The 24,821-nt window shown below is 47.4% G+C and overlaps 1 protein-coding gene across 2 annotated transcripts in view; it reads left to right on the top strand.

Annotated features, from left to right (window-relative positions):
- Nucleotides 1-24,357, top strand: part of Khc-73 (Kinesin heavy chain 73) — an 87,667-nt gene extending 63,310 nt beyond the window's left edge. The window contains exons 21-40 of one of the 2 annotated variants that reach the window (XM_089557325.1): nucleotides 215-388; nucleotides 1,896-2,062; nucleotides 2,599-2,875; nucleotides 4,454-4,553; nucleotides 4,779-4,905; nucleotides 5,759-5,814; nucleotides 5,901-6,031; nucleotides 6,787-7,002; nucleotides 7,101-7,154; nucleotides 7,952-8,104; nucleotides 9,087-9,318; nucleotides 13,254-13,322; nucleotides 14,744-14,868; nucleotides 16,784-17,110; nucleotides 17,255-17,439; nucleotides 19,061-19,304; nucleotides 19,877-20,093; nucleotides 21,267-21,425; nucleotides 22,588-22,740; nucleotides 24,059-24,357. In XM_089557325.1, the coding sequence (XP_089413451.1) occupies nucleotides 215-388; nucleotides 1,896-2,062; nucleotides 2,599-2,875; nucleotides 4,454-4,553; nucleotides 4,779-4,905; nucleotides 5,759-5,814; nucleotides 5,901-6,031; nucleotides 6,787-7,002; nucleotides 7,101-7,154; nucleotides 7,952-8,104; nucleotides 9,087-9,318; nucleotides 13,254-13,322; nucleotides 14,744-14,868; nucleotides 16,784-17,110; nucleotides 17,255-17,439; nucleotides 19,061-19,304; nucleotides 19,877-20,093; nucleotides 21,267-21,425; nucleotides 22,588-22,740; nucleotides 24,059-24,222 (3,330 nt within the window). In that variant the 3' untranslated portion in view covers nucleotides 24,223-24,357. The remainder of the gene's footprint in view (nucleotides 1-214; nucleotides 389-1,895; nucleotides 2,063-2,598; nucleotides 2,876-4,453; nucleotides 4,554-4,778; nucleotides 4,906-5,758; nucleotides 5,815-5,900; nucleotides 6,032-6,786; nucleotides 7,003-7,100; nucleotides 7,155-7,951; nucleotides 8,105-9,086; nucleotides 9,319-13,253; nucleotides 13,323-14,743; nucleotides 14,869-16,783; nucleotides 17,111-17,254; nucleotides 17,440-19,060; nucleotides 19,305-19,876; nucleotides 20,094-21,266; nucleotides 21,426-22,587; nucleotides 22,741-24,058) is intronic. The other variant, XM_089557326.1, reaches the window with a different exon arrangement.
- Nucleotides 24,358-24,821: the final 464 nt, after the last annotated feature.

Genomic DNA, 24,821 nt, shown 5'->3' with positions numbered 1-24,821 from the left:
ACCTTCTTTATCAACAGAAAGAAAGAGCTGATGCTTTGTCAAAAGTACTGTTTGCTGAATGTGCATGGCAGAGGTATCGCACCTTTCCCAAGTTTTCATTCTCTATGTTGGTGTACCTACACCAGCAAACAGGTGTATCATGGTGTTCACAATATACAAAAGGAAGTTTCCTTGTTGGCCCTGAAACCAGATTTCTTCCCTGGTTGCTTTGCAGGTTGCCATCAAGAGTGCAGTGGGCTTGCCCCCATCCTTGGCCAACTTTGTCTTCTGCCAGTACACATTCTGGGGCCACACTGAGGCCATTGTGGTGGCACCCATAGTGGACACGGACGCCAAGCCAGCCTCGCCCGGCAACAGTAACATTGTCTTCAAGTTTAGTCACGTGAAGGTCAGTGAGCCTGTTCCCGGTCCCTGTAGTGCGAGACATCGGGTAGCCTAAGTGATGATTTATAACATGAAAAGCCCCACCGGCCAAGCTAAGGAAAGGCAGCGAAAGAAGTTGGCCGTTCTACCGTATATTCATCGCACTGCTCATGGTCTAAAAAAGGTTGCTGCCCGTTATGGTGTCGATGTGGTTTTTTCAGCACCATATAAGCTGAGCAGGATTTGTCGTGCGGTGGAAGAGAAGGCCTCAAAGCAAAATGCTGGTGCGCGTAAAATATGTGCAATCAGGCACGAAAACCCCTATGTCACATGCAAAAAGAACGTGGTGTACATGATTCCCGTGTCATGTGGGGCTGTGTATATCGGCCAAACTGGTCGTTGCATTAACACGCGCCTCGCAGAACATCGCCGGGCTTTAGGAAGTGGCACAGGTACGCACCTGGCAAGTCATGTGCGTAAGCACCGGGAAGAAGATAAGTCCTGCCAAGCCCTATTGGATCAAACGACAGTGATCTTTTCGCATCACGACCAGAGGACTAGGGAAATCATAGAAGCCTATCATATCTTTAAGACAAAGGGCTGTGTCAGTGAGCCTTAAATTTTGCTCTCTGAGAAGGAACGAGCGTTTTTAGATAGTAACGGCTAATCTCTTTTTCTGTTTGTTATTTTTTAGCTCTTTATGTTTTCCGTGACCCCTATTTATTCTCAGCGTTGCAATAAATGTTTTTAGTTGCTAGTAAGCGCTTGTCGTGTGTGTTTCTTCCTTTCGTCTCCGTCTTGTCGCGCTTTGAAACCCGTCATGAATGTTTACCAACTTGCCCAACTTTCTGCCCTCCTTCTATAAAGGATGGTTTTTCTGTGAGCATGATTTAACAGAGGGTTTGAACCATGAAAGGACCCAAGTTGTGTGCAGTTATCAACTGGCATAAAAGCAGAGCAGATGCAAGAAACAGTGTTGCCTTTCACATTATATGCTTTCTTTTTGTTTCATTGTAGACATGCACTGCAACTACCGTGTTTCAAATTGGACACATGATGTGTTAATATCAAACTGTGCACATATAGCTATGCAACCGTCCTGGTAACTGTCATATGAACTAGTATTTACTATGACATGTATGGAGAGAGGGGCTACTTCCAAGTCACATGCATTTATTTGAACAGTTTGAACTACGTTTATTGCTTTTGGCATGTTCTGCCCCTTGTTCATTTCCTTCTTCTTTCTTGTTCATATTGGTGGACAGGTTTCGTGAATGAACAGTTTCTTTTTTTTAAGTCTTGCTTTCATTTGTTTGCGCGCGGGCTGCCACAAGTTAGCCAAAAGAGAAACGGGAGTGCTTCTCATCTGCATTTCGGTATTGATGCAGATATTGCTTGTGAGGCTGTTCCATATCACTGCTGTGTTTAGATGGCCGCACTGCTTTTTCAGGCTCAGTGCCAAAAGTGAAAAACCTGAAACTGGACGGGTCAGTGCAAAGTGTTCTTGAACAAGATAAATGTTCCCCTCGCAGGAGTTCTCGGTGCCCATGACGGAGGAGTTTGTGGAGCACTGTGCGGAGGGTGCCCTGTCCATTGAAGTGTGGGGCCACCGGAGCACGGGCTTCACCAGCTCTGGCCACGGCTGGGACCTGGTTTCGGGCGGTCCCCAGTCCCACATCTCGCACTCCCTGGTGGACAGGTTGGTGCCGTGTTTGTCGTGACACGGGTCAATGTTTCTGCTGAAGCATGCTGTCTTCCTCATGTAGCTTCCTTGTGTGCAGTTCTGTGCCTGTCAGTGTGGTTTGAAACAATGGGAAGGCGTTGTTAAGCTGTGCAGAGTTGTAACTGGTAGTGCCACCTGCGTGGGGGTGTGGTCATGCAATGCAGACCTGGTGATGGTCACAAATCCATCACTTCAGTTTATTCCACTGGAGTGAAAAAGTAGGAATAGGAGGGCAGTAGCAGTTGAGCTGCACTGCTCGTACCACCTCTTACTACCAGAGAATTCACAACTTTGCTGATTGCTGTGATGAGGGTTGTTACTATCACCAAGAAGAACTCTACCTTACATTAGTGGTGCCCTCTTGACAAAGTGGAATGTTTGAAGGCATGTCTGCACAGGGCCTGCCCTTGGATCTGATGGAATGCCTATTCCAGTGGTTTGGATTGTGTTTTTGAAAGCATGGAAAGCATTCTTGCTTCTGTCGCCGCTTCATCGCACACTCTTGTGTGCAGGTGGTCGGAGTTGAAGCGCAAGCTGGAGCTTTGGCTGGAGATCCATGAGCTGACGGAGGCGGGGGAGTACGCACCTGTCGAGGTGGTTCCCCGCGGTGACGTGGGCACGGGCGGCGTGTTCCAGCTGCGCCAGGGCCAGCAGCGCCGCCTGGTGGTGCGCGTGGCCCCCGTGGTCCGCTCGGGCACCCTGCCCCTCATCTGCCAGCACGTGGGCTCCGTGGCCGTGGGCGCTGTCTGCATCCGCTCGCGGCTCCAGAGGCCCCTCGACTCATACCAGGTCTCCCTCTCTCTCTTTCTCTCTCTCTGTCTCTCTTCTTTTTCCTTCTCCTGCTGCTGTTTTGTAGGATGAACTCCAAAATTGGGACTTGTTGGGCTGGCTGGTTGGTGGGGCTAAGAATTAACATGCAGAAAACCAAAGTAATGTTCAATAGCCTTGCAAGGGAACAGCAGTTCGCAATTGGTAGCGAGGTGCTGGAAGTAGTAGGAGAATATGTCTACTTACGGCAGGTACTGACCGCAGATCCAGATCATGAGAGGGAAATGACTAGAAGAATAAGAATGGGGTGGAGCGCGTATAGCAGGTTCTCTCAGGTCATGAATGGTAGCTTACCAATATCCCTGAAGAGAAAAGTATATAACAGCTGTATCCTACCGGTACTCACCTATGGGGCAGAAACATGGAGGCTAACAAAGAGGGTTCAGCTTAAGTTAAGGACAACGCAGCGAGCTATGGAAAGGAAAATGATAGGTGTAACGTTAAGAGATCGGAAGAGGGCGGAGTGGGTGAGGGAACAAACGCGGGTTAATGACATCCTAGTCGAAATCAAGAGGAAGAAGTGGGCTTGGGCAGGGCATGTAATGCGAAGGCAAGATAACCGCTGGTCCTTAAGGGTAACGGAGTGGATTCCAAGAGAAAACAAACGTAGCAGGGGGCGGCAGAAAGTTAGGTGAGTGGATGAGATTAAGAAGTTTGCGGGGATACAGTGGCGGCAACTAGCAAAGGACAGGGTTAATTGGAGGGACATGGGAGAGGCCTTTGCCCTGCAGTGGGTGTAGTCAGGCTGATGATGATGATGATGATGATGATGGGCTGGTTGGTTTGTCACATCTTGAGGATCGTCTTAGGAACAGCACGGGACAAGAAAGAGAAAAGGCACCATTTGTATAGCCTGCATCGATGCAGGCCGTGCTGTCTAGAGCCGAACTGGGGGCCATGGTCTCTGATAAATGTTTTCCGGGTACATTCTCTTGCCTTCTTGCCAGTAATCAATGCGCCGCTCTCAGTAGAAGAGCTGGTGACATGCATCGTTGCTAGCTATCAGTTCTGACATTCCAGGTGGTAGCTGCCAGTGTTGAATGGCTTGAAGAGTACATTAGAGGAAAAAGTCAGTACAAAATGCAGCCCTAGCCTCACGCAATTCGGAGGTCGTGGGTTTGGATCCCACCGGCGGCATGTGGTTGTTTTTTCTTCTGCTTTTCTAATCAATTAGCTTTAAGCGATAACATATTCAGCAATATTATAAATTGACCAACACCACAAAATAAATAAATAAACTAAAAAAATCCCCTGTGCCCCTTGGTTTCTGTGGCTGTTGGCTTCTCTCTCTTTATATCGAAAGCTGTTTATAAAAAATTTTGCAGCCCCAAACTCACTTTTAATTAAAAACCCTCATTAAGTATTATAGATGCCAGAAGTCTATGTCTTTACTGCTTCTGATAGCTGCAGTGTCACACTCCGACACTTTTTCTCTCATGCGCTCCTCCTGTGCTGTCACTGGGGGAGTATCCGTGCTTAAAAATCAAACATTGTTAGAGTCGGCATGCAGTGAAAATGACCTCTTTCCATTTTCTCTAGGACGATGACTTGGGCGTGCTACGAGAACGATGGTGCGATGCTCTTAGCCGGCGCTCCGAGTACCTGGCAGAGCACCTGAAGAAAATTGCTGATAAGCCAGGTGGGTGTGTTTTCGCTGCCTGCGTGCTCTCAGCATTTACCCAAGCAGCACGATATTGGCCCAATATTGGGAATGGTTGGCATCACTCTCATCCTGTGCAGGACTGGCCAATACATTTCCAACATTGGGCCGGTGAGCTGTGCTGCTGGGGTTATCATCCTTCCTGCAGGTTGTGCTTCTAGTGAGTGACTGCTCTGAAAAACTCGTTATTCTTTTTTCCTCCAGTCAAGTCGGACGAAGATGCTGACCGCGAGAAGAGCCTGATCAACCAGTGGCTGCTTTTGACCGAAGAGAAGAATGCCGTCCTGGCACCACAGCCGGGGTCGGACATTCCCGGCGCTCCCGCAAACTGGTGAGCTTCATACCGAGTGCTTCTTTGAAGGGAGGGGCTGTACACAAATGTTCAGGGGACTCTTCTTAAGTTTCTTGAGTCACCTCATGGCTGATGACTGTGAGCACTGATGACTGTGAGCACTGATGACTGTGAGCACTGATGACTGTGAGCACTGATGACTGTGAGCACTGATGATGTGAGGAGAGAACTAAATGAAGGCAGAACACCTCCAGCAGCTGTGTGCATGAATTTACTCTAGACAGCTCAGTATTGTCATGCTACTCTGTGATAAAATTGCTTCTTAATCTTCCTCCAGCAATAGCGCATGTTGCTGATGAGATTTGGATGCTAAGGATAGCTTAGCATCAAATTTTCTCTGGAGGCTAAATGTCATAGACAGCCCATTTTTCACAGCAAGACTAGTGCAGCAGGGGATGAGGACACACGAAAAAGAAACGAGCAACATGAGCATTTTTCATATTTGCTTTAGAAGCCAAGATGGTGCCGTCTACTTAGGGGTGATTGCTTTCTCCAGGAAGCAGTAGCAGTGAACTTGCATGAGATTATGGTCAAGTGCTGTGCTCGAGGATTGGATGGTGTCCTATAGCAGTCATACTTTTTACTTTGTTTGGTTTGGTGTTCGGTTCATTACTGTTTACTGGAATACTAGTAAACTTCCTTGACGGTTTTGTCTCAAAGTGCTCATTCTTGCCGTACTGTGCAGTACTTTTGCATTTGCACAAGTGGGAAGTGCGTGACGTAAACTGCTGGCTGCGGAAGTTACCTTGCTGCTGAAACTTCGGCTTATATTGTCAGGACATTCCTTTCTCACAATGTGTTTTTTATTTTTATTATTATTATTTTTATCCAGGGAACCTCCTGTGGGGATGGAAAACCATGTGCCTGTCATCTTCCTGGACTTGAGCGGTGAGCATCCTTTCTGCCTGTCTGTGTTGCATGGGCAAGTTGTGAGGTTTCCCCCTTGCCTGACCTTTTCGTTTGGTGCTGCGTAGATGACATGAGTGTGCCCAGTTCGGGTGAAAACGACGTCCAGGTTGCCGGTGATAACTCCATCCTACCTAAGGAGCAGAACAACTCGTCGCCCCTCTTCAGCCTGCCAATCGTCAAGCACTTCGAGAAAGAAGTACGACTCATCACTTAATTTGACATGCTTGTGTTTTTAGTTGTGGTAGCAGCTTTTATACTCGAGTCATTATAAGCAGCTCAGGAATCATGATGTGTAGATGTCTAGACACCCTGGTGACCAAAATCTACTTGTCGATTTTGTGATGTGGCCCTGCTAGTTGTGTAGCATGCTGGACATGCATCTGTCAGTTTCAAACAAAGCAGAAATAAAACATAAACATGGAATGCTATGCTAAGTGGTGTAATTAGGATGCTTATTACGGCAGGTGCAGTGAACCGACCACTAAAGTGTCCGCTGTTACATAGTGCTCATATTCATGCTGGAATTCATGCTGGAATGCATGCTGGAATTTATGCTTAAATCCATGCTGGAATTTATGCTGGAATCAATGCTGGAATTTATGCTGGAATTCATGCTGGATCTTATGGTGGGATTTATGCTGGGATTCATGCTGGCATTCATTCTGTTTATTTATTTATTTATTTATGAATACTGCGATCTTGTACACAAGATCATAGCAGGTGGAAAACAATGTATTAAGATACAAAAATACAGACACATACAAACAAAACATAATTTCACATAGACAAATCAGAATTGCATATAGAATTGCTCATAGAACAAAACATAATTGCACATAGAAAAATCAGGAAGAAAAATACCACCTGTTATTAGTCCTGGTGTCTGTGCTGGGGTTTATCTTGATGCCAGTGTTGTTTTTGTAATGCCTCGTATTCTGACTCCCTATGCAGGTGTGTGCTGTGGCAGCGTGGGACTCGTCCATCCATGAGTCCATGCACCTGAATGCTCCTACATCGCCCAATGACCGCATCTATCTCATCCTCAAGGTGTCTGTGCGGCTGAGCCACCCCACTGTGATGGACCTCATTCTGCGGAAGCGCTTTGCCATCAACGTCTATAAGAAGCAGTCATTCACCGAGAAGATACGTAAAAGGATCACCAGACAGGTACGAGGCACAAGGAGGTGGTCAAGATTGCCAGGCACCGCTTCAGATGCCGGGCTCAGGATCGGTTTTCTCAAGTCGTTCCCTGTCTGTGCTTTCAGGATGTCTACTTTGCATCTGGAGTGACGTATGAAATTGTTGCCAGTATACCGAAAGTGAGTAGATTTATACTTCAAGTTTCTGGCTTTATGCTTCCAAGTTTACTTGATGCAGGGAAATGTTTTGTTCCCCTTTGTCTTTATCTCTCCCACGTTCATCTATCTATATACCATATTTACTCACGTAATGAACCCGCTTGCATATTGAACTCACCCCTTCCCCCCCCCCCCCCCCCACTTTTCTCGTTGAGAATTAATTTACTTTTTTTACCCTTGGGTAATAAATGTGCATTTGACCTTCAGGGCTGGTGTTCAGTTTGTTCACTTTATCTGGCTGAGATTGGAAGGCGCCATTGACTATCGTAAAATTGTCAGTTTGTTCCGCGATGCCACATACATACACCTTTTGAAGCAAATGATGCTAACAACCAGCGACACTAACATAGGTGACAGAGGGACGCAACTTATTGACCATGCGCTTTTGTTGGTGACAAAGGGATGGATGTGTGATATGAAATTTCGTCTTACAAAAAAAATCTGTTGAAACTTTTTTTTTTTCCCTGCGTAATGAACCCTCCCCCCCATATTGATGTCAACTTTTGTTTGTGTTGGTAGAAGGGCAGAAGAATGCTAAAATTGCTACCAAATATGTGGCCCTTGATCACGTTTTGCTGTGGCTCCTGCTGCTCTTATTTTTTTGTGTAAAGGCTTTTAACTAACGTTGGGGAAGGTGTCAGTGTTCTAGTATTTTCTGAATATTAACCCGACTCTCTCTGCAGCACGCCTGTCATGCCTGGCTTGTTGATTTATGTCTCTGGATTCTCCTTTTTTTTCTCCCCTGTGCTTGTGGCCAGGCTTTTGAAGACTTGGAGGGGAGGGAGTCCCTGGCCCTGATGGCTGCATCCGGTGGGGACAGCGAAACAAGCGACGGAGAAAGCTACATTGAGAAGTACACCCGCGGGGTTTCGGCTGTCGAGAGTATTCTCACCCTGGATCGCCTGCGTCAGGTATGTGCGGTCAGGGCAGTGTGCCTTTGTCTCTGGTTTGCAGAGCAAGAACGGAAAGAATAATACTTCTTTAGTGCACCAGTTTTGAGATCTGGGTACATTCACAAATTACTCATTGACGGGCAGTCAGTTACTGCACCTAATTTTTGGCTTCAATACCGTCACGTGCTAGCGTCCCGTTCCCAAGTGGTGGTGCAGTGAACTTAAAAATTTCTTTGTTGGATTGTTGCGTTATGATAGTGTAGATGTAGTAGCCGCTGATTTATTGCTCACTTCTATGCTGCTGAGCTGGGTGCACTTTTTCTTTTCATTTGTGAACAGCTTGTTTGTCATGTCTTTTATATGACGTGACTGTTATATGACGCTTATATGACATGTCAGTTCGACAGTTCTATCTTGGCAGTACCAGCCTGTGGGGCAGAAATTCGGTGGTTAGTGAAAAGGATAGAAATTAAATTGAGGACATCACTCATACTGAACTGTGGAGGGGAATGTGATAGGGGTAATGTTAAGAAACAGGATGACAGCCCAGCAAATTGTGTCAGATTTGACTGGTCGATCTGAGGCAGTTTTTCTGGCTTCATGGCAGTGGATGTGTGTTCCACTGGTCTATCTGGATCAGTTTCGTGAGTTCCACAGGCTGTTTCAAAGCAGCTCACTCCACAGCGAAGATCTCTCTGTCCATCCGCTGAGCAGAAGCAGAACTCCCAAGAGCGCGATGCCTTCACTTCCGAAATCGCCAGGTCATGTTTGCCTGTTTTTAGCGCGGCTTAAGATATCGCCGGTTAAGCCTGGGCATTTGTTTACATATCTGTAGGCCTGTGCAAATAGTGTTTTCTTCAGTTCGAAGTGAATTCGCTTCGAATTCGAAGCGCAAAGTAATTTCCTTCAAATAATTTCGGAGTTGTAGCCGGGCTGATGATGATGATGATGATGAGGACATCCCTGCACACACTCACCAACTGCATCATCGTGGCTGCAGGAGGTGGCCGTGAAGGAGCTGCTGGCCGCCCAGGGGCGGCTGCTGCGCAAGACAGCCAGCGTGCCCAACATAGCGCAAGTCATGCGAACCTCGGACGCGGGCTCCCCGCTGCGGCCGGACGAGGCAGCTCCGCACCGATCGGACTCCGTCATCAACCTGGCGTCGTCGTCGCTCAGCGAGGGCCTCGACCGGTTCCTCAGCGAGGGGAAAAGCGCTGCAATCTCAAGCCTCGGTCAGTACCATCTCACAAAGGTGGCTGGCTGTGCTCCGTTTTGCCATCTCGCATTCGATTCCTTGTTTTGCTGGAGGGCTTTCGCTGCTAATGGGAGAAGTAAAATGACCCAGATGGCATCCTGTATGAGCTTCCTTTCCTTGCAGTTTTTTTCCGAGACCATTGTGTGAAATGCAAGAATGACGGCCATTTCTTATTACTTAGTGTAGCCTAATCACTGTTGGCAGTGTTTGTTTATTAGCCCAGCCAAATGTTGGAAGTGATTTGATTATTCAAACGGCTGTCGAATTTCTATGGAGGTGAAATTCTAGAGGCCCGTGTACGTGCGATGTCAGTGCACGTTAAAGAACCCCAGGTGGTCGAAATTTCCGGAGCCCTTCTCTACGGCATCTCTCATTGCCTGAATCGCTTTGGGACGTTAAACCCCTTAAACCAAACCAAACCAATAATATTGATTCAGCTATGGCTGCAGTGGTTGACATTTCAGTGAAAAACTTGCTTTGCATTAGAGTAAATGCAGTAATTGTGAAATTGAGCAATATATGAGTGCTGAAAATTGTAAGCTGTTGGCGCTGGGATTGGGACATGCCAATGGCCTGCAGACTGCTTTAGTTTTGGGTTCACTGGATACTGCTGTTCTTAATGATTAGTGTTAATTGATATCTTAGCAACAGGAAAATTTTCCAGGTTGTGTTGTTGACTACGCCAATTACCTAAGCTCTTGCAGTGGCATAAAGAGTGGATAAGGATGCTTTGCTGCTTGCAAACTGCTAATAAGCATCACGCATTTGATGGCACACATTTGAAGGTGCAATAAGAATCTTTTAACTTTGATGGTCTAACATTCAAGGATGGTTACTCTTAGCAACTTAATTGCTGACAACCACTTAGGAGGAGAAGTGGCATTCACCTCGAATGCATTTGTGTATCTTGTTAATCATTTCTTGGATTGGAGATTTTGACGTGGATGAATTTGGCATCTCAGATACCGCATACCATAATTCTCAGACGCCATAAATAATGTGCAAAGTGTATTTGAGCATCCATGGCTTATTTGCATAACTGATTTTCCTAGTTCTACTGTGTTTCTTGTGTTCTGGCATTGTTAGTGAAAGTTTGCAGACTGGACAAGTATTCGTGGCCAGAGATGTGGGTGAAGGAAAAAAAAAACTGAGTGATAAAGGGCAGATGTTAGTTCATTTTATCCACATCTAGGTGTGTATCTAGCACTTCAGTGCCTAACTGTACCCACTGCAGGGCAAAGGCTGCTCTCATATTAAACTCCAGTTAGGACGGTCTCATGCTGTGGCCACCTTATATCCCTGTAGATTTCCTAACCTTACCTTAGTGTCCAACTCTCTGGATTAGGATGCTATACCTGGCTAAAGATGTACTTGCATAGCCATATTCGTGTTCCGGGCCTCTAGTCTAGCCGAATAAGAAATCACACTTAACATTTTCACCTGTGGCTGAATGGCTCATTGAAAAGCATATATATATATATATATATATATATATATATATATATATATATATATATATATATCGTATTTACTCGCGTAATAGGCGCACTCGCATAATAGGCGCACCCCTAGTTAGGGCGCGAAAAATCAGATTTTTTTATTTCCGCGCATAATAGGCGCACCCCGAACTTGGCACTGTGATCAATACTGTATTTACACGATTGCAAGCCGACGCCTCACCACCCCCCGCTTCCCAATCTTTATTTAGCAGTAGCTGCTGCGGACCCACAGCACGTACAACGACATCGCGTAGAACAGCCGCACACAGTTTTCAGGGATGCTCACTTTAAACGTCTGTTTGGAAAGCTTCATCTCCAGCCGGAAACGTTCCCGACTTAGGCCCGCGAAAACCTCGGCGCTTGGAGTCGTGTACGAAAATTTAGGGACGCCGCAGTCGCAACTGCCGCACTTCTCGGCCACGTCGTATTTTCCGACCTGCCGCACCCTTGCCGCGTTGGAGAGCAAACTCCCAGCCGTGTAGTGTGTTAAGGTGCTTGCCCGTCGAGCTAAAACATCAAAGCTCCGCGGCAAAGCCATAAACCACGATAACTATCGCGCTACCGCAAATCCCGGCACTTGACAGCAACAACAACAACAAAAAAAAAACGAGCTGGAGATGCTGATGGCGATATAGATAGCGAAAGCTCGCGGCGGAGGAAAACGATGATGATGATGATGAGCTTGGCCTTGGGCGCCCTCCGTGGGCGGCGTCTGGAAGCTCCTGTGCGCGTGTGTGGCCTCCGCGATCAAGCGCCCGTTGCGCGCAGCTGGAGCCGATCGCGGAGGCCTCGGCGCGTGCATTCCGAAAGTTTCGGTGCGGCCGATACACGGACCTTTTTTTTTTTAACATTTTCTTCGCGAAAACGGGGAGCGGCCCGTACACGAGTGCGTTTACGCAGTGTGTTCAATTTTGCGAGTCGAAAAATTTCCGGAAATTTTACCCCGCGTAATAGGCGCACCCCGAACTTTGTGCCGGATTTTCTGGAAAAAAAGTGCGCCTATTATGCGAGTAAATACGGTATATATATGCTGGTACCACTTTGCCCCCTGTGAGCTTAAAAACTTTGTCAGTGATGAAACCATCATTATCGTTGCTTTTTGGTGCCACTAGATTTTCCTCACTGTTGCTGTAAAAACTGTCACCATCCTCGTGCTGTCGTCTCGGTATTACTTAGTGTTTCCTGAAACATGTGTGTGGTGGTGTAAATGTGTGCACCATTCTATTTTCGTTCCTCTGTGCTCAACTCCGTCTTAGTCAGGGAAGTTTTACAGAACTACTAGTAGCCGACCGATATTTCGGACTCCAATAACTCGGACTTGCGCGATATTTCGGACTTGAGTGAGGAACCGTCTAGGAATGTGTACATTTTCACGACCAATATTTCGGACTTTGTGAAGTCTAAAAGTTCGAATTTTCGGACTGAAATAGACGCCAACAATATTGTGGTGATCTTTTTTCAACCGAAAGTTTATTTCGGCCTAATATAGACGCTAGCGGGCATCACTGTCACAACCAACCTTTCCCCTCCACCATGAAGGGTGCCATCTTGGATTTAAACGAAATCGGCTCGGCGAGCGCAATCGAACTGGCTTGGATAGGCTTGGCTATTTGTTCTCGATCGTTGCCATCATGCCCTACGAAGGGCGTGCGATCGCATTGAAAACGATACTGTGGGACAGCTGCAGCGTCCGCCGCGGCTTGGACGACGCACCTCGCGGTGCGGGGCAGCAAACGTGGTAGAGTGGGGGAGGGGGGGACTGCGCTCAGAGGCGCTCGCTTCCGCTCGCCTCTTCCCGTGGATTACCTCTCGGTCTTTGCGAACGTCGTTGCCCCATGCAAACTTCGTGCAGCTAGTGCATTCATTCGTGGCATGAACGCGGCCGCGTCGCACTATCTGGTATCATGATGTGATAGGGTGTGGACATGAGGAAATCATGGCTGTGACTCAGATAGTCTAACATTATCGTTTGTAGGCGGAACATGGAGAGCGGCGATTTTCGTGATTTCCAAGGCCAGTTTTTTACAGAAAAGTTTATTTTTTTAAGTTCGCGGATTTTTCGGACTGTTCGATTATTCGGACCATTTTTCGGGTCCCGCCGAGTCCGAAAAATCGGTCGGCGACTGTACTACTAATATAAGCGGAGCAGGATTGGAGTGCAGTGCATTTATTCCATCAAAATGTACAACCAACTAGCCACCATTGCTGCCTTAGGTGCACTGTGCTTGTTTTACAGATGCAGTCTTTAAATTCTTCTCATCCCATTGGCAACCAAACTACAAGAATACCAGCCTTTTAATGTTAGCTATGAAGTGAAGTAGTGTTTGCAAGTATTGTCTGGTCCTGGCACTCAACATTGTGTCTGTGTGTGTGTGTTTTTTTTCTCTCTCTTTCGACCACGTTCCCGTTACAGCACGACCCACATTCCTCAACCTAAACTTCAATCTAAACTTGAGCTTGCGGCAGGCGGCGGGTGCCAAAAGTACGTCTTCCACAAAACCAGGCTCCATCTTCCCGTTTTTTGTTTTTTTTTTCTTCTTTGACGGAAGCCTGCCTGATGCAAAGTTTCGAATCCTTGCCGCTCTTCTGTTTCACCTCTGTTTTTTCGCTTGGCTGAAGATGTCTGCCCTGTTTTAATTTTATTTGGCTGGGGACGCGTTGATCCTTTCTTTGCGGTGGTCTCAGGATCTGCAGCATGTGTGTTTATACCGTTCTGTTCTTTTCTGGCGTTTGTGTGTCATCCTGGTTTTCGCTTTGTTTCGTGGTTCTTTGTACTTTTGTGTGATGCTGGTCTGAGCATTGGCAGAGGTGTCTTGCAACTGTGATAGAGTACAGCACATTAATTAGCTAGTTTGGTGTCCTTTTGGACGTAAAGAAATCACTGTCACTTTACAATTACCTGAGTTTATGCAACGCTGTTAGCTGTTGGTGTAAGAAGACCAAGTCACCGAGAGCTTTTCACTCCAGCATCATAGCACGAGAGTATGCATGCCAAATAGACTGGAGCTGCTCCCCAGTTCTCTGATCTCTTTTTCTCGTTTTCTAAGTCTTTATCTACTTGTGTTCAAAATATGTTTCATTAGGATGCTGTGGCACATTGTCACTACATTGCAAATTATGAAGCAGTGCAGTGTGTTTTGTGATTATGCAGCGAATTTTTTGCCCCCATTTAATAAGAACCAAGTGTGAAAGCGGGCAAGGCATATATATTGTCGTTATCGTGAATTTCACTTAACAAGGTGCAGCTAAAACTGGGAGAACCTATTTTAGTGAAAGTATCAAGTTCACACTTAAGACCATTAAAGATAATTGACAGTTATTCATAATGCATTGCTTATTTTATATTAATGTCTGTATCTTTTGTTATGCTTTGTCATCGTTCCAAGCTCGCTGATGTCAGCTTGAAAGTACAGTTCAGGATGCAAGATGTCAGTCACCTTGTTGGCCTTAGCAGTAACCTTCTGACAGCATATCGTCGTTTTTCATAAAGGATTTATCCAGATTATTTGATTCTGGTCGGGAGCACCTAGGCAGCATAGGGAACATCTGATATAGAGCGCATTTTTTTTCAGTTATTGCCCTGTTTATGAATTCAGAAGTATGTTAAGTGGGGGCTATTCTGTGCACAGCAATAAAGTATAAGATGTGCACTTGTTAATGAGCCAAGTGCGTACTGTTGCACTGTTTTACACCAGAATTTCCGCTTCTCGACGCACAAAAGCATTGTTATTGTTCAGGCATAAATTGCATGGCCACATCTGTAGTGCAGTCAGCATGAAGTTAACTGGAGCCTCATGGCATGTGCTTTTTTTACTTGTTCCGTGGTAGTGTTACAATGTTTTGCTGCTGTGTCGATGTTAAACCTCCGCACGTTGTGTGCACCGTGCGGCTGCTGCTTTGCAGCCTCCTCCTTGGCTGTCCTGAGCCCGCAGCCAACCAAGTTTGTGAAGCCCATGCGAACGGTCATTGAGGAGCAGACTCAGCACCGAGAGGCTCAGCCTTTGTTGCTGGAAGACGACGATGAGCAGGCAAGTGCCGTCGGGGGCCTAACAGGAGCCATTGTGACTGTCATAGCTCTGAAACAAGAGTCTTTTCCATCGTAGCGCTCGTGCTGCTGTAGTTTCAAAGCTGTGACCCAGCTGGCCTAGGCGCAAGTCATTGTGCATGTTATGCTCAGGGTGTGTTCGGGGATGAATTTTTATTCATGGTAATGTGTGAAAACATATATATATACCTGCTCTTATAATTGAATGTCACCTTGTGTTTTAGTTAGGTCACTGTGTAAAAAACTGCTTATGCTGCAAGTTGTGGAACCCTGCGACCCATTGTTAATCTAAGAAGTAATCCGTGCCTGCATTGTGTATGAAATGTTGCAGTGCTTTCATATACTGGTTTAAATACAGCTTTCAGCCTATTGCTTGTTTCTTCTCTAGTTTCACGAAGAAAAATAACATTTAATGATGAGTTTTGTTTGATGTCACATCTGGTTGCAGTACCTACCAATTTTTTAAAAATAGCCAGCAAGCGAAGTCAGTTTAGTTTGATCATGCAGAAAATTTGCGTTCTCCCCAAAAGTAATGCAGCAGTCAGTACAAGCTGCGTAGACCAGTTGCAAATAGCATTATCTTGTCTGTGAAAAAGTTTTCTTTGTTATGAAACGCTGCTCATTAGAACAGCTGAAGCAGAGGAAAATAGGAACAAATTATGTGTCACCCTTGTAGATATCTTTTCGTTTTGGTTGGCTTCACAGTATTTACGTTGGCACTGGAATACAGCATGCTTTTCTTTTTTCTCTTCTTTTCACACAGGCAGCCGTAAGTGAACATACATACACTTATTCTCTATGTGTCCATTTCACATATGACTGTTTTATGTCATGGATAGCATGTTCATTATAGCCTGGCATTTTAAGTGTGTGGCTATAACAAAACTGATTGTGCTGTAGAACCCTGCAATCAATTGTTAACCAGGAAAACGATTAAGGCCATCATCATGTGCTTGACTGATGTATCACTTTTGGCGGGAGGTTTAAACACACCTCTCATCTTGCCAGTTTGCTAATTTGTGCATGTGTGGCAAGAGGTATCCATACATGTTAACATGTGATGGTGGCAGCAAGCGCACTGTTTGTTTATTGGGCAAAGGTTGTGCGCACAGATGCGATGTGCACATGCGGTCATCATCAAGAGACTTTCAGCCTCACCCTTGTTAAGCATGACTGAGAAATTCCAGTTAATCTGCGCACATTACCATGAACAGCCGTAAGCATTGTCGAATCACGAACAAAGGATCAACAGCGCAAATTGTAAAGTAGAGGGAAAAAAAATGAACAGACGGTTAAGCATGGCTAAGTGCGAAATATCACACAGTACTGCTAGTTACGGTAGGCGCTTAAGGTCCTTACGTCCTAAAGGCATTTAAAGACCTTTACAATAAAGGCCTTTGTCACAGGGCCTTTACCCTAAAGACCTTTGCCACAGGACCCTTACCATAAGGCCTTTGATCTAAAGGCTTTATCACAAAGGCCTTTGACCTAAAGGCCTTTACTCTAAAGGCATCTACTATGAAGGCACCTGGCAGGTTTCCCACAACCCGGTTTCAGGTGGGCCGCCTGCCACAACGCAGGCTTCAGGCAGGTACTAATGCCCTAAATCTAAAAATGCGCCTAGTGGTGCTACCGCACTAAAACTTGAAGGGCATTCGTACAGTATGATGTGGCAGTTCTGTGTCCTGCTCCCCCTTTCTCTTTCACACTCCTCCATTCGCTTCGATGGCAGCAGCTTCAACGCAAGCGCTAGTTCCTCACACTCTTGGTATCATTTACAGTTCTCAGATGGGCATGGTTTACACACTTGAGTCACTGCGACGTGCAGCGTTCATTTTGCAGCAGCTTGCTTTTTCCAACCTTCGCAACTTCAACCAACCTTCCTCTCTTCTTTGTAGTCTGAAGACGAGCAGAGGCCGACGGTCACAGCATCGAGCAAGGCAGGCATGGAGGACACACAGGACGCTGTTGCCCCAAAAGTCGAGCGGGAAGAAGCAGCATCGTCTTTGCCGGGTGCGGCAACGGGAGCAGCAGCGGAAGTCGACTGCCCTCAAGTCCCAGAGACCAAGGACAAGGACAAAGAGGAGGAGTTCACCGAGTTCAAGTCCTACTGGGCGTCCGGCAAAGATGAGGAGGTCAAGTCGGAAGGTGGCGACGATCGGCAGCCGAAACCCGTCGTGGCCATGACCCACTCCATCACGAGTGACGGCATTGCCGACCTTGTGGTACGACTGGCTTCTTTCCTGCAGTCTCCGTTCTTTCATTCCCAAGCATGCATATTTTGGTTGCTGGTTCACCGTGAGTGTATTCTTGGGTCAGCCTGTCTGCCAACCTGTGGTCTCATGCACACCTGTCTTTCATGCCGACAGGGCAAGATGGCCACTCCTCCAAGCATGGTATCCAGTGGCTATGGGTCCCAGGCCCTGTCCTCAACTCCACTCTCAAGTGAGGACTCCGGGTCTCTGCGAAGTGTCGGAGGCAACGAAGATGCAGGCACTCCGGACCTCCTCGATCCAAGGCCTGTTCCACCCACAGACAGCCAGGCAAACTCAAGGTAGCTAGCTGTACATGTTGTGCATTGTTCCAGAATCATCGTGTGTCAAGATTTAGGTCAGTGTCGTTCATCGTTGGATGAACTTTAGAGAAACCTAGGGGGAGCAGCAGCACAGAAAATCCACCAGTACTATTTCAAGGATTTATGTGAACAAGTGCTTAGATGCATTCAATGCTCTCTTTTTTTTTTTTAGGGGGGGGAGGACCCTCTGATTAGATTTTATATTCATCAGGCTATTTAACCGCGATAGCAATAGGAAGTCCATGAAGGCGAGAACTGTGTGGCAGCGTCAGTGTCTGTATGAAGCCTGCACCTGCTAGATGGTGTTTAGGGAGGTTTGCCCCCTCTCCTCCTGTTAACTGTCCCCCTCCCCCTGACCTTCTCTCATTCCCTCTCTCCACTTGTAAGGAACAGGAGGGAGATGCTGGACAGAGAATGACTCATCAAAAACGAAAATAACTAAGAGGAAAATTATTCGGACAACAACAGGCCTACTTGCAAAATATACAGCCTCCCGAAGAACTGTGTGAGCAAAAATGAGGCTTGCTGGAGCTCTTCCTTCTCACATTGCCTGGGAAGAGCAAAGTAGGTGTCACTAGCTCCACCGACGGCTGCGTTTGAAACCGCCACCTGACAGTGCAGTGGTGCATCACTTAACCGCTTAATTTTCTGCATGTATCACGGGTATAAGCCGGCTGTCAGAGCCACGCCGAGCAGGGCCAATGTTCTTCTGCTGACGTCTACTTGGAATCTTAGGGTCCCAAAAAAACCGAAGCGAACAGACGACATTTATCTCTCGTCTTCATGGCCTGCATTGGTCCTGTAGTTCAGCGGACCGCCGGCTTACTAATCCCCTCGAAAGCATGAAATGCCACCCAAAAGCATCATCAGGCATGTCGAAGGGACCCTCACATACGTTTGGCTACCTATAACGATCAACAGAGGAAGCAAACGAAGGAACCAGCATGTTTATATTGAAGCGAACGCCAGTGTCTCGGTTTCTTGGACGGCCGGCTCACCGGCTCACTTTCACTTGGATGACAGCTTATGTGACCTGTACAAAAACCACGGTCCCACCTCAGCGAGATGTCGTCACGCCAACGGTGACGCCACGTGAATAATCGCGCACGGCGGTGCGTGATTGCCGGCGGTGAAGCGAACTGGTTCCAAAGCGAACCGTCTCATAGATTCGGCCCCTGGTCTTGGTCAAATGTTTAGAGGAATCCCCCAAGGTGGAGTAGATCTACTCCATCATCGGGGATTTTTCTAAGCATTTCACCAACACCGTTCCCACTTTGAGTTATTAACCGATTCGCTCCCGCCCTATCATATGCTAGCTGTCCCGGATAGCTCATGTGGTAGAGTGACTGCCCCGGTGAAGAGATGGTCCCGAACCCTGGACCACGACGAATTTTCTTTAACTTCGAAGTTTCTCTGCAAGCTGTACAGCTGTATAGGCAGACCTCTGTTCTAGTTAATATTCCCACATTGGGACTTCAGGGCACCGTCGGGAATCAGCGACCTGGTTTACTGCTTGCTTTCCCCTTTTCCATGCTACCCTCACTGTGAAAAATAAAAGTTGGTTTGGCTCACCTGTATCTTGTTTTTTTTTTCTTGACAGGAGTTGTGAGAAGACACAGGAGAAATCTGACAGTGCTGGGGACAGAGCTAAAGAGCCGGACCCAGACCAGAATCACCTGGCCAACATTGATGAGGCTGAGGAGAGGGCCAGCCCAGTTGAAAGCGCCGACAGCACAGCTGAGGAGAATAAGCCGCCATCTGCACCTGCAGTTCAAGTCGATAAAAGCCTGCCACCTGCTTCCGCCCCTGAGAGTTTGCCACAAGATAACACCGTCATTGGCCTGGTAAGGACTAATTCAACCTTTGCATTTTCAATCCGCAGCACTTGAACTCATTGCAAAGTATGTTCCATACTGTGAGGTGCCAGTTTGTACTTATAATGGCTTAGTTTTCTGTATTGGCCTGCTCTGTCCTCACTGCATTCTGCGTCATTGCAGTAGTGGCATCACAATGCTTGGAAAGTAAACATAATGTGGCATTCAGGATGACGCAACACTTTTTTGTAGCTGTATCCTCAGTGAGGTAGTGTACAGGGTCAATCACACTTAGAGGGAACACGGCTTTGCGTGGCTGCGCACACGCGGAGCTCCATTGCGACCAAGCCGGTGGCAAACCCGTGCAAAGGGGCAGATGATACGAAACACCACGTCGAGGTTCATCTTCTCATGCGCCACTCTGCATTGATTCATGAATGGGTTAGAGGCAATGACACTCCATAGGTACATGGCCACGCGGAGCCGTGTTCCCTCTAGGTATGACTGACCCTGTACGTGGTTTTGATGCTGAGAGTGCATTCAGTTGCACTGCAACAAACAAGCTGTGGTGAGGCACTGATTACTGGTGCAACGCGTCACAGACGCAGCTGGTGCAGCGCAGACCCCAGCCTGTCTCGAGTCATCCCGAGCACAGGCAGTCCTTTCCAGCGGCCAGCGTGCCAGCCAACATCGACATGTCCAGTTCAGTGCCTGAGCTCAACCTCCCGCGCTCTTGCTCTCCGGCCGATGGCATCAGCCAGGGGTCGTCCTCGTCTGACGAGAACCTTTCTGCCAATGCTGCCAGTGACGAGGCACTTGGTGAGTACTGTTTGGGCGGTTTCATGCAAGCCTTCCACTGTGTGGAGTGTTGTTGGTTCTCTGGTTGTCAGATTTTACTTACAGGTGACGTTCAGTTTTGATGGCAGGTTCCATTTGCCACCGTATTGGTGACATTGGTTCCATTTGCCACCATATTGGTGACTGTATAATGTCTTGGGAGTGACTGGTTTGAGTGACAAATTGGGACTGTGCCCCTCTGCTTCTCTTCTTCTCTGTGCTTCTCTTCTCTGTGTCCCTGTGCTTCTCTCTTCTCATTTCCATCATCCCTCTTCCCCAGTGCAGGGTAGCCAGCCAGAACACCCTTCTGGTTAGCATCCCTGCCTTCCGTCTTCCTGTTTATTGCTCTCTTTCTTTGCTGCAAAAGCATGACGCCTGTTGGCCGTCCAGTTTTTTGGCACATTTTTTGTGTTATGGATAAAGAATGGGAAAGTAGCTGCAATGCTTGTACGAATGGAAGAGTAGCTGCAATACTTGTACACCAACGAAGGTGTAACGCCACTACTGTTGGTATGCTAACTGAATGAATACATCTATGCTCCTGATTGAACAAATCTACCTGCTTTTCTTCTACATGATTGACCTCTGCTGTGTTTTAAACACCAGCATGTATGCCTGAGTGGCAATGTTGTCACCCAATCACCATCAAGTAGTCACCCAGAGCGGTATCAGGGGCAGATTTATAAAGGGTAAAGGGGGTGGAGGGGGGGTAAAGGGGGGGTGGAGGGGGGGTGGAGGGGGGGGGGGGTATTGCCTTGCTTTCCAAGTGAAAAATTTACATAGGAAAATCATTCTGAACATGGTTCAAATGGGACTGCCCCTCACCCCCCCTTCCAAGAGTTACCCACAGATCTAAACCCCCCCTGAGTGGTATTGTGCAAAACTCAGCATCCACAGCATCCAGTGCCACCTATGTGACACATTTCGGTGCTAGTAGTGTGAAGCTGCTGGTGTGGCTTGAAGAAGCATCTCTATGCATCTGCAGCTGTGATGTGATGCACTGCATGTGGTAAAAGTATGTCCATCTCTGCAGTTGGGTACTATAACTGCCTCCTCATGGGGTTTCCCACCCAAGTATCACAACAGTAGTTGCTGTGACCCCTTGTAAGCACTCTATTCTGACATGAACTTTCACACGCATCTTTCTGGGTGCAGATGTGTCCTCGACAGCTGATTGGACGGCTCCCGCATGGCTAGTGCTGGGAGAGAGCGTCATGATCAGTCCGTACAACAAGACAGGTGTGGTCGCTTTTCTGGGACCAACGCAGTTCTCACCTGGACTGTGGGTTGGGGTTGAGCTGGACACGCCTACAGGTATGTCTACTTATCCTATGGCTGGAGATAATGTGCTAAGGTGTGTCTAGTCATGCTATGGTATGCCCCGCATCATCATCATCAGCAGCAGCCTGACTGCACCCACTGAAGGGCAAAGGCCTCTCCCATGTCTCTCCAATTAACCCTGTCCTTTGCCAGCTGCGGCCACCGTATCCCCGCAAACTTCTTAATCTCATCCGCCCACCTACCTCTCTGCTGCCCCCTTCTACGCTTCTCTTCTCTTGGAATCCACTCCGTTACCCTTAAGGAGCAACGGTTACCTTGCCTTCGCATTACATGCCCTGCCCGAGCCCACTGTGCTGTGCCCCACAGCACAGTCTGTTTAAACGTCTTAAAAGCTCTTTTACAGCTTTACTTTGATCATGTTATAGCAGTAACTCCAGGTCATTTTTAAGGCTTGCTATTTACTTTCATCTGTTTAGCTTAGCTTCATCACACATTTTGACACTTCATGCAAACTGAATTCTCACAGCTGCTGTGTCATACATGCAGTTTGATTCAGAAAAGCGTGCTAATCCCATATAGCAAGGTATTGTCCGATAGTGAGTGTTGGACAAAGTTTTAGGAGCATACTGTATCCTGTTCTGAGTCATCTTACTGGCTGAAGGGCTTTTCTTCCTATATGTGTGGCTACTCAGGGATTGCCATATAACTCAGGTGCCATAAAGCTTGTTTTTGCGGGGCACTTAAAGTAATATACCGCTGTTATTTTTGTTAGGGCCCACGAAGTGTTAGAAGTAGTCAGGGTCGCTTCTTTTCTAGATGCCACTGTCCTGCTACTGTCCTTACTAGGCAAAATATGCATAAAGCCTTTTTTGTGATCGGCATCTGAGTCGGGCTGAAATATTGGTAATGTAGACATGTCCAAGAGATTGAAGCCAGGCGAGCTTTTCCTGTCAAGCCTTCCCAGCTGATGCAAAGTCTGTGCGTGACTGCCTGCCATCTTGTTATGCAACATATTTTTTTTTAAAGGCAGTTCATTACCCTTTTTTAGTGCGTTGTCACAGACACAGCCTGGTTTTCATAGCAGTTCAGTAGTGTTTTATGCAAAGTTACAGTGGACCAGCTGAGAAGAACTTTCCGTGTACAAGCGCTGAAGGAAACGCGTCTTGCTGTTTTCTTCTTTGTGTGATTCACGCAGGACGCAATGATGGCACTGTGGGAGGTGTGCGTTACTTTGAGTGCAAGCCCAAGTACGGGGTGTTTGTGAGGCCAGACAAGCTGGTGCTGGACAAGAGGGGCCGCATGGTGCGCCAGGGTCGGGCTTCGGCGGCCGCCAATGCTTCGTCCAAGGGTGAGTCGGGACCATCATCATGGCACGGTGCTGGTTCCGCTTTTGCTTTTTGCATTGTTTACTTTTTCGGCAAGTTTTCATCTCAGAAGAGCAAGTTGCTGGGCTAGTTGGTACTGTTGCATCTTGGTGGCGCATGATGGCCTCAGTTGCCTATGTGCCATAAAACCCAACAAACCCAACAAACAAGCATCTTGGTGGAGCAGCGCAAAGGACGGGACATAAGAAACAAGGAAGGATGTACACAGGCGCTGTGTACATCAGCGCCTGTGTACAAAATGCGTATACAGCGCCTGTGTACGTCCTTCCTTGTTTCTTAAGTCCCGTCCTTTGCGCTGCTCCACCAAGATTCATCTCAGAAGCAGACAGCCACCGCCTAGGTTTTCACCAGATAAATTTAATGCGATGTGAATAGTTTTTGGCAGTTTCTTTGTAACCATTCGTTAATTTGGACATATTTCTAGGCCCATTAAAGTCTGAATTAATGAGGTGTTGCTGAATAATGTATGTGAAGCAAGTTGCTTATATATGCGTCGTGAGCCAGTTCACTGGCTTAGAATTGGTTCGTTTTCCTAAGCACAGTTTAAAACCTTTCACGCCAGTCAAATTCTGTCAATCCCGTTTGTGTTCTGCAACTTATCTCAGTTAGAGGAAGCACACTGTTTCTTGACCCTGTGTTTGGCGCTGTAAATTGGCTTTGTTACTTATGCAGCATAATACCAGTCGCACTGTCGAGTGCCTCGTTCTGTAGAGAGATTTCGAGAGTCCGCTCAAACTCATTCCTTGGAAGGAAGTCAATGGAGCCGCGTCTCCTATGATTGGGGTAAGCCGCTGTGCCGATTCCGGCGCTTGTAGCTGGGGCGCCAATATCTGGCAGGTACAGATCTGGGTGCGAAGGCCCGGGAAGTGTTCATGGAGTGGGAGTTTAGCTACACATGTGCCGCAATGCCATCGTGCAAGAGGCATTGTGAACTGAGACTATCCAATTGAGACGAATAGCTCGGCGTTACGAACACATACCTGGCATTCAGATTGAATCGAATTTCCAATACTTTACTATTCGAGCGAATATTCGAAATTACGAAATCTTCACGCATTCCTTCAATATATTTAGCATTTTGTAACAACTTCGCACCTGTCATACAAATAAATTTGTTATGCTGTTGTTAGGTCATGTAAGGCAAGCACGCACTTTTCTGATGCATTTGAGCTTGTCTGTTCATTGTAGATGTTTATTAACTGTAGTTGGTTTTTATAGCCTTTGAGACCTGTGGATGGCTCATTCCAAGCATTTCGGCGTTCTCGTGTCACATCCCCACAGGAATGGGACGGGACAGCATCATGTCTCGAAGCATGGGCAGTCTGCAGGGCAGCCGGACCTTGCTAGGGTCGACAGAAAACGTCGCGAGACGCAGCGGCGGCGCATCCGAGGCGGTCCGTTCCAGCACTGGTTCCAGGTCCAGCGCCGGCCGCTCTCACAAGTGAGAGTGCAGGAGCCGTGGCGAACCGACAAAGCTGGCCCGGCGCGTCCGCCGACAAAACTTACGCTGTTATTCGTGACCGCCCCATTGAGCACCCCGCCCCTTCCTGCCATTCACTTTCCTATGATGGTCACTTCGAGGCATTCTGTTTTGTTTTGTTTTTGCGCCTTCAGGCACACCTTTGTTTCGGTGTTTTATTTGCTCACTGTGTGCCGAAGGAGAGGAAGGGGCTTGACGATGCGAGCGCTGGGCTCTCTTGCGACAGAAGCATGTTGTGCAATGTGTCGATGGCAGCACGATGGCTCTGCAGCTGTTGCTGCCATGGAAAAGACTGTGTCTGGCAGGTGTTGGGGGGGGGGGGGGGGGGGGGGGGGGGGGCAGTGTCAGTATGTCAACCTCTGTACATGTTTCTTTGCATTTGTTCATATGTGTACCGGTCCTAGCCTCGAGTGTTCTTTTCGGGTTCATGCTCTTTCTTTTTTTTCTTTTTCTCGCTACCTGGGGCAACTGTATTCATTTCTGCAAAGCCTCCAAGTTTAGCTCTTTTCACGACGTCCACATCGTGGTAAGCGGGACACACAAGTCATTACAGCTGCAATGGCT

Source organism: Amblyomma mixtum, chromosome 8, assembly GCF_055824585.1.
Source record: "Amblyomma mixtum isolate Tamu chromosome 8, ASM5582458v1, whole genome shotgun sequence".
Lineage (NCBI taxonomy): Eukaryota > Metazoa > Arthropoda > Arachnida > Ixodida > Ixodidae > Amblyomma > Amblyomma mixtum.
Note: the sequence above shows the minus strand (reverse complement) of the source record. Positions and strands in the feature narration are given on the sequence as shown.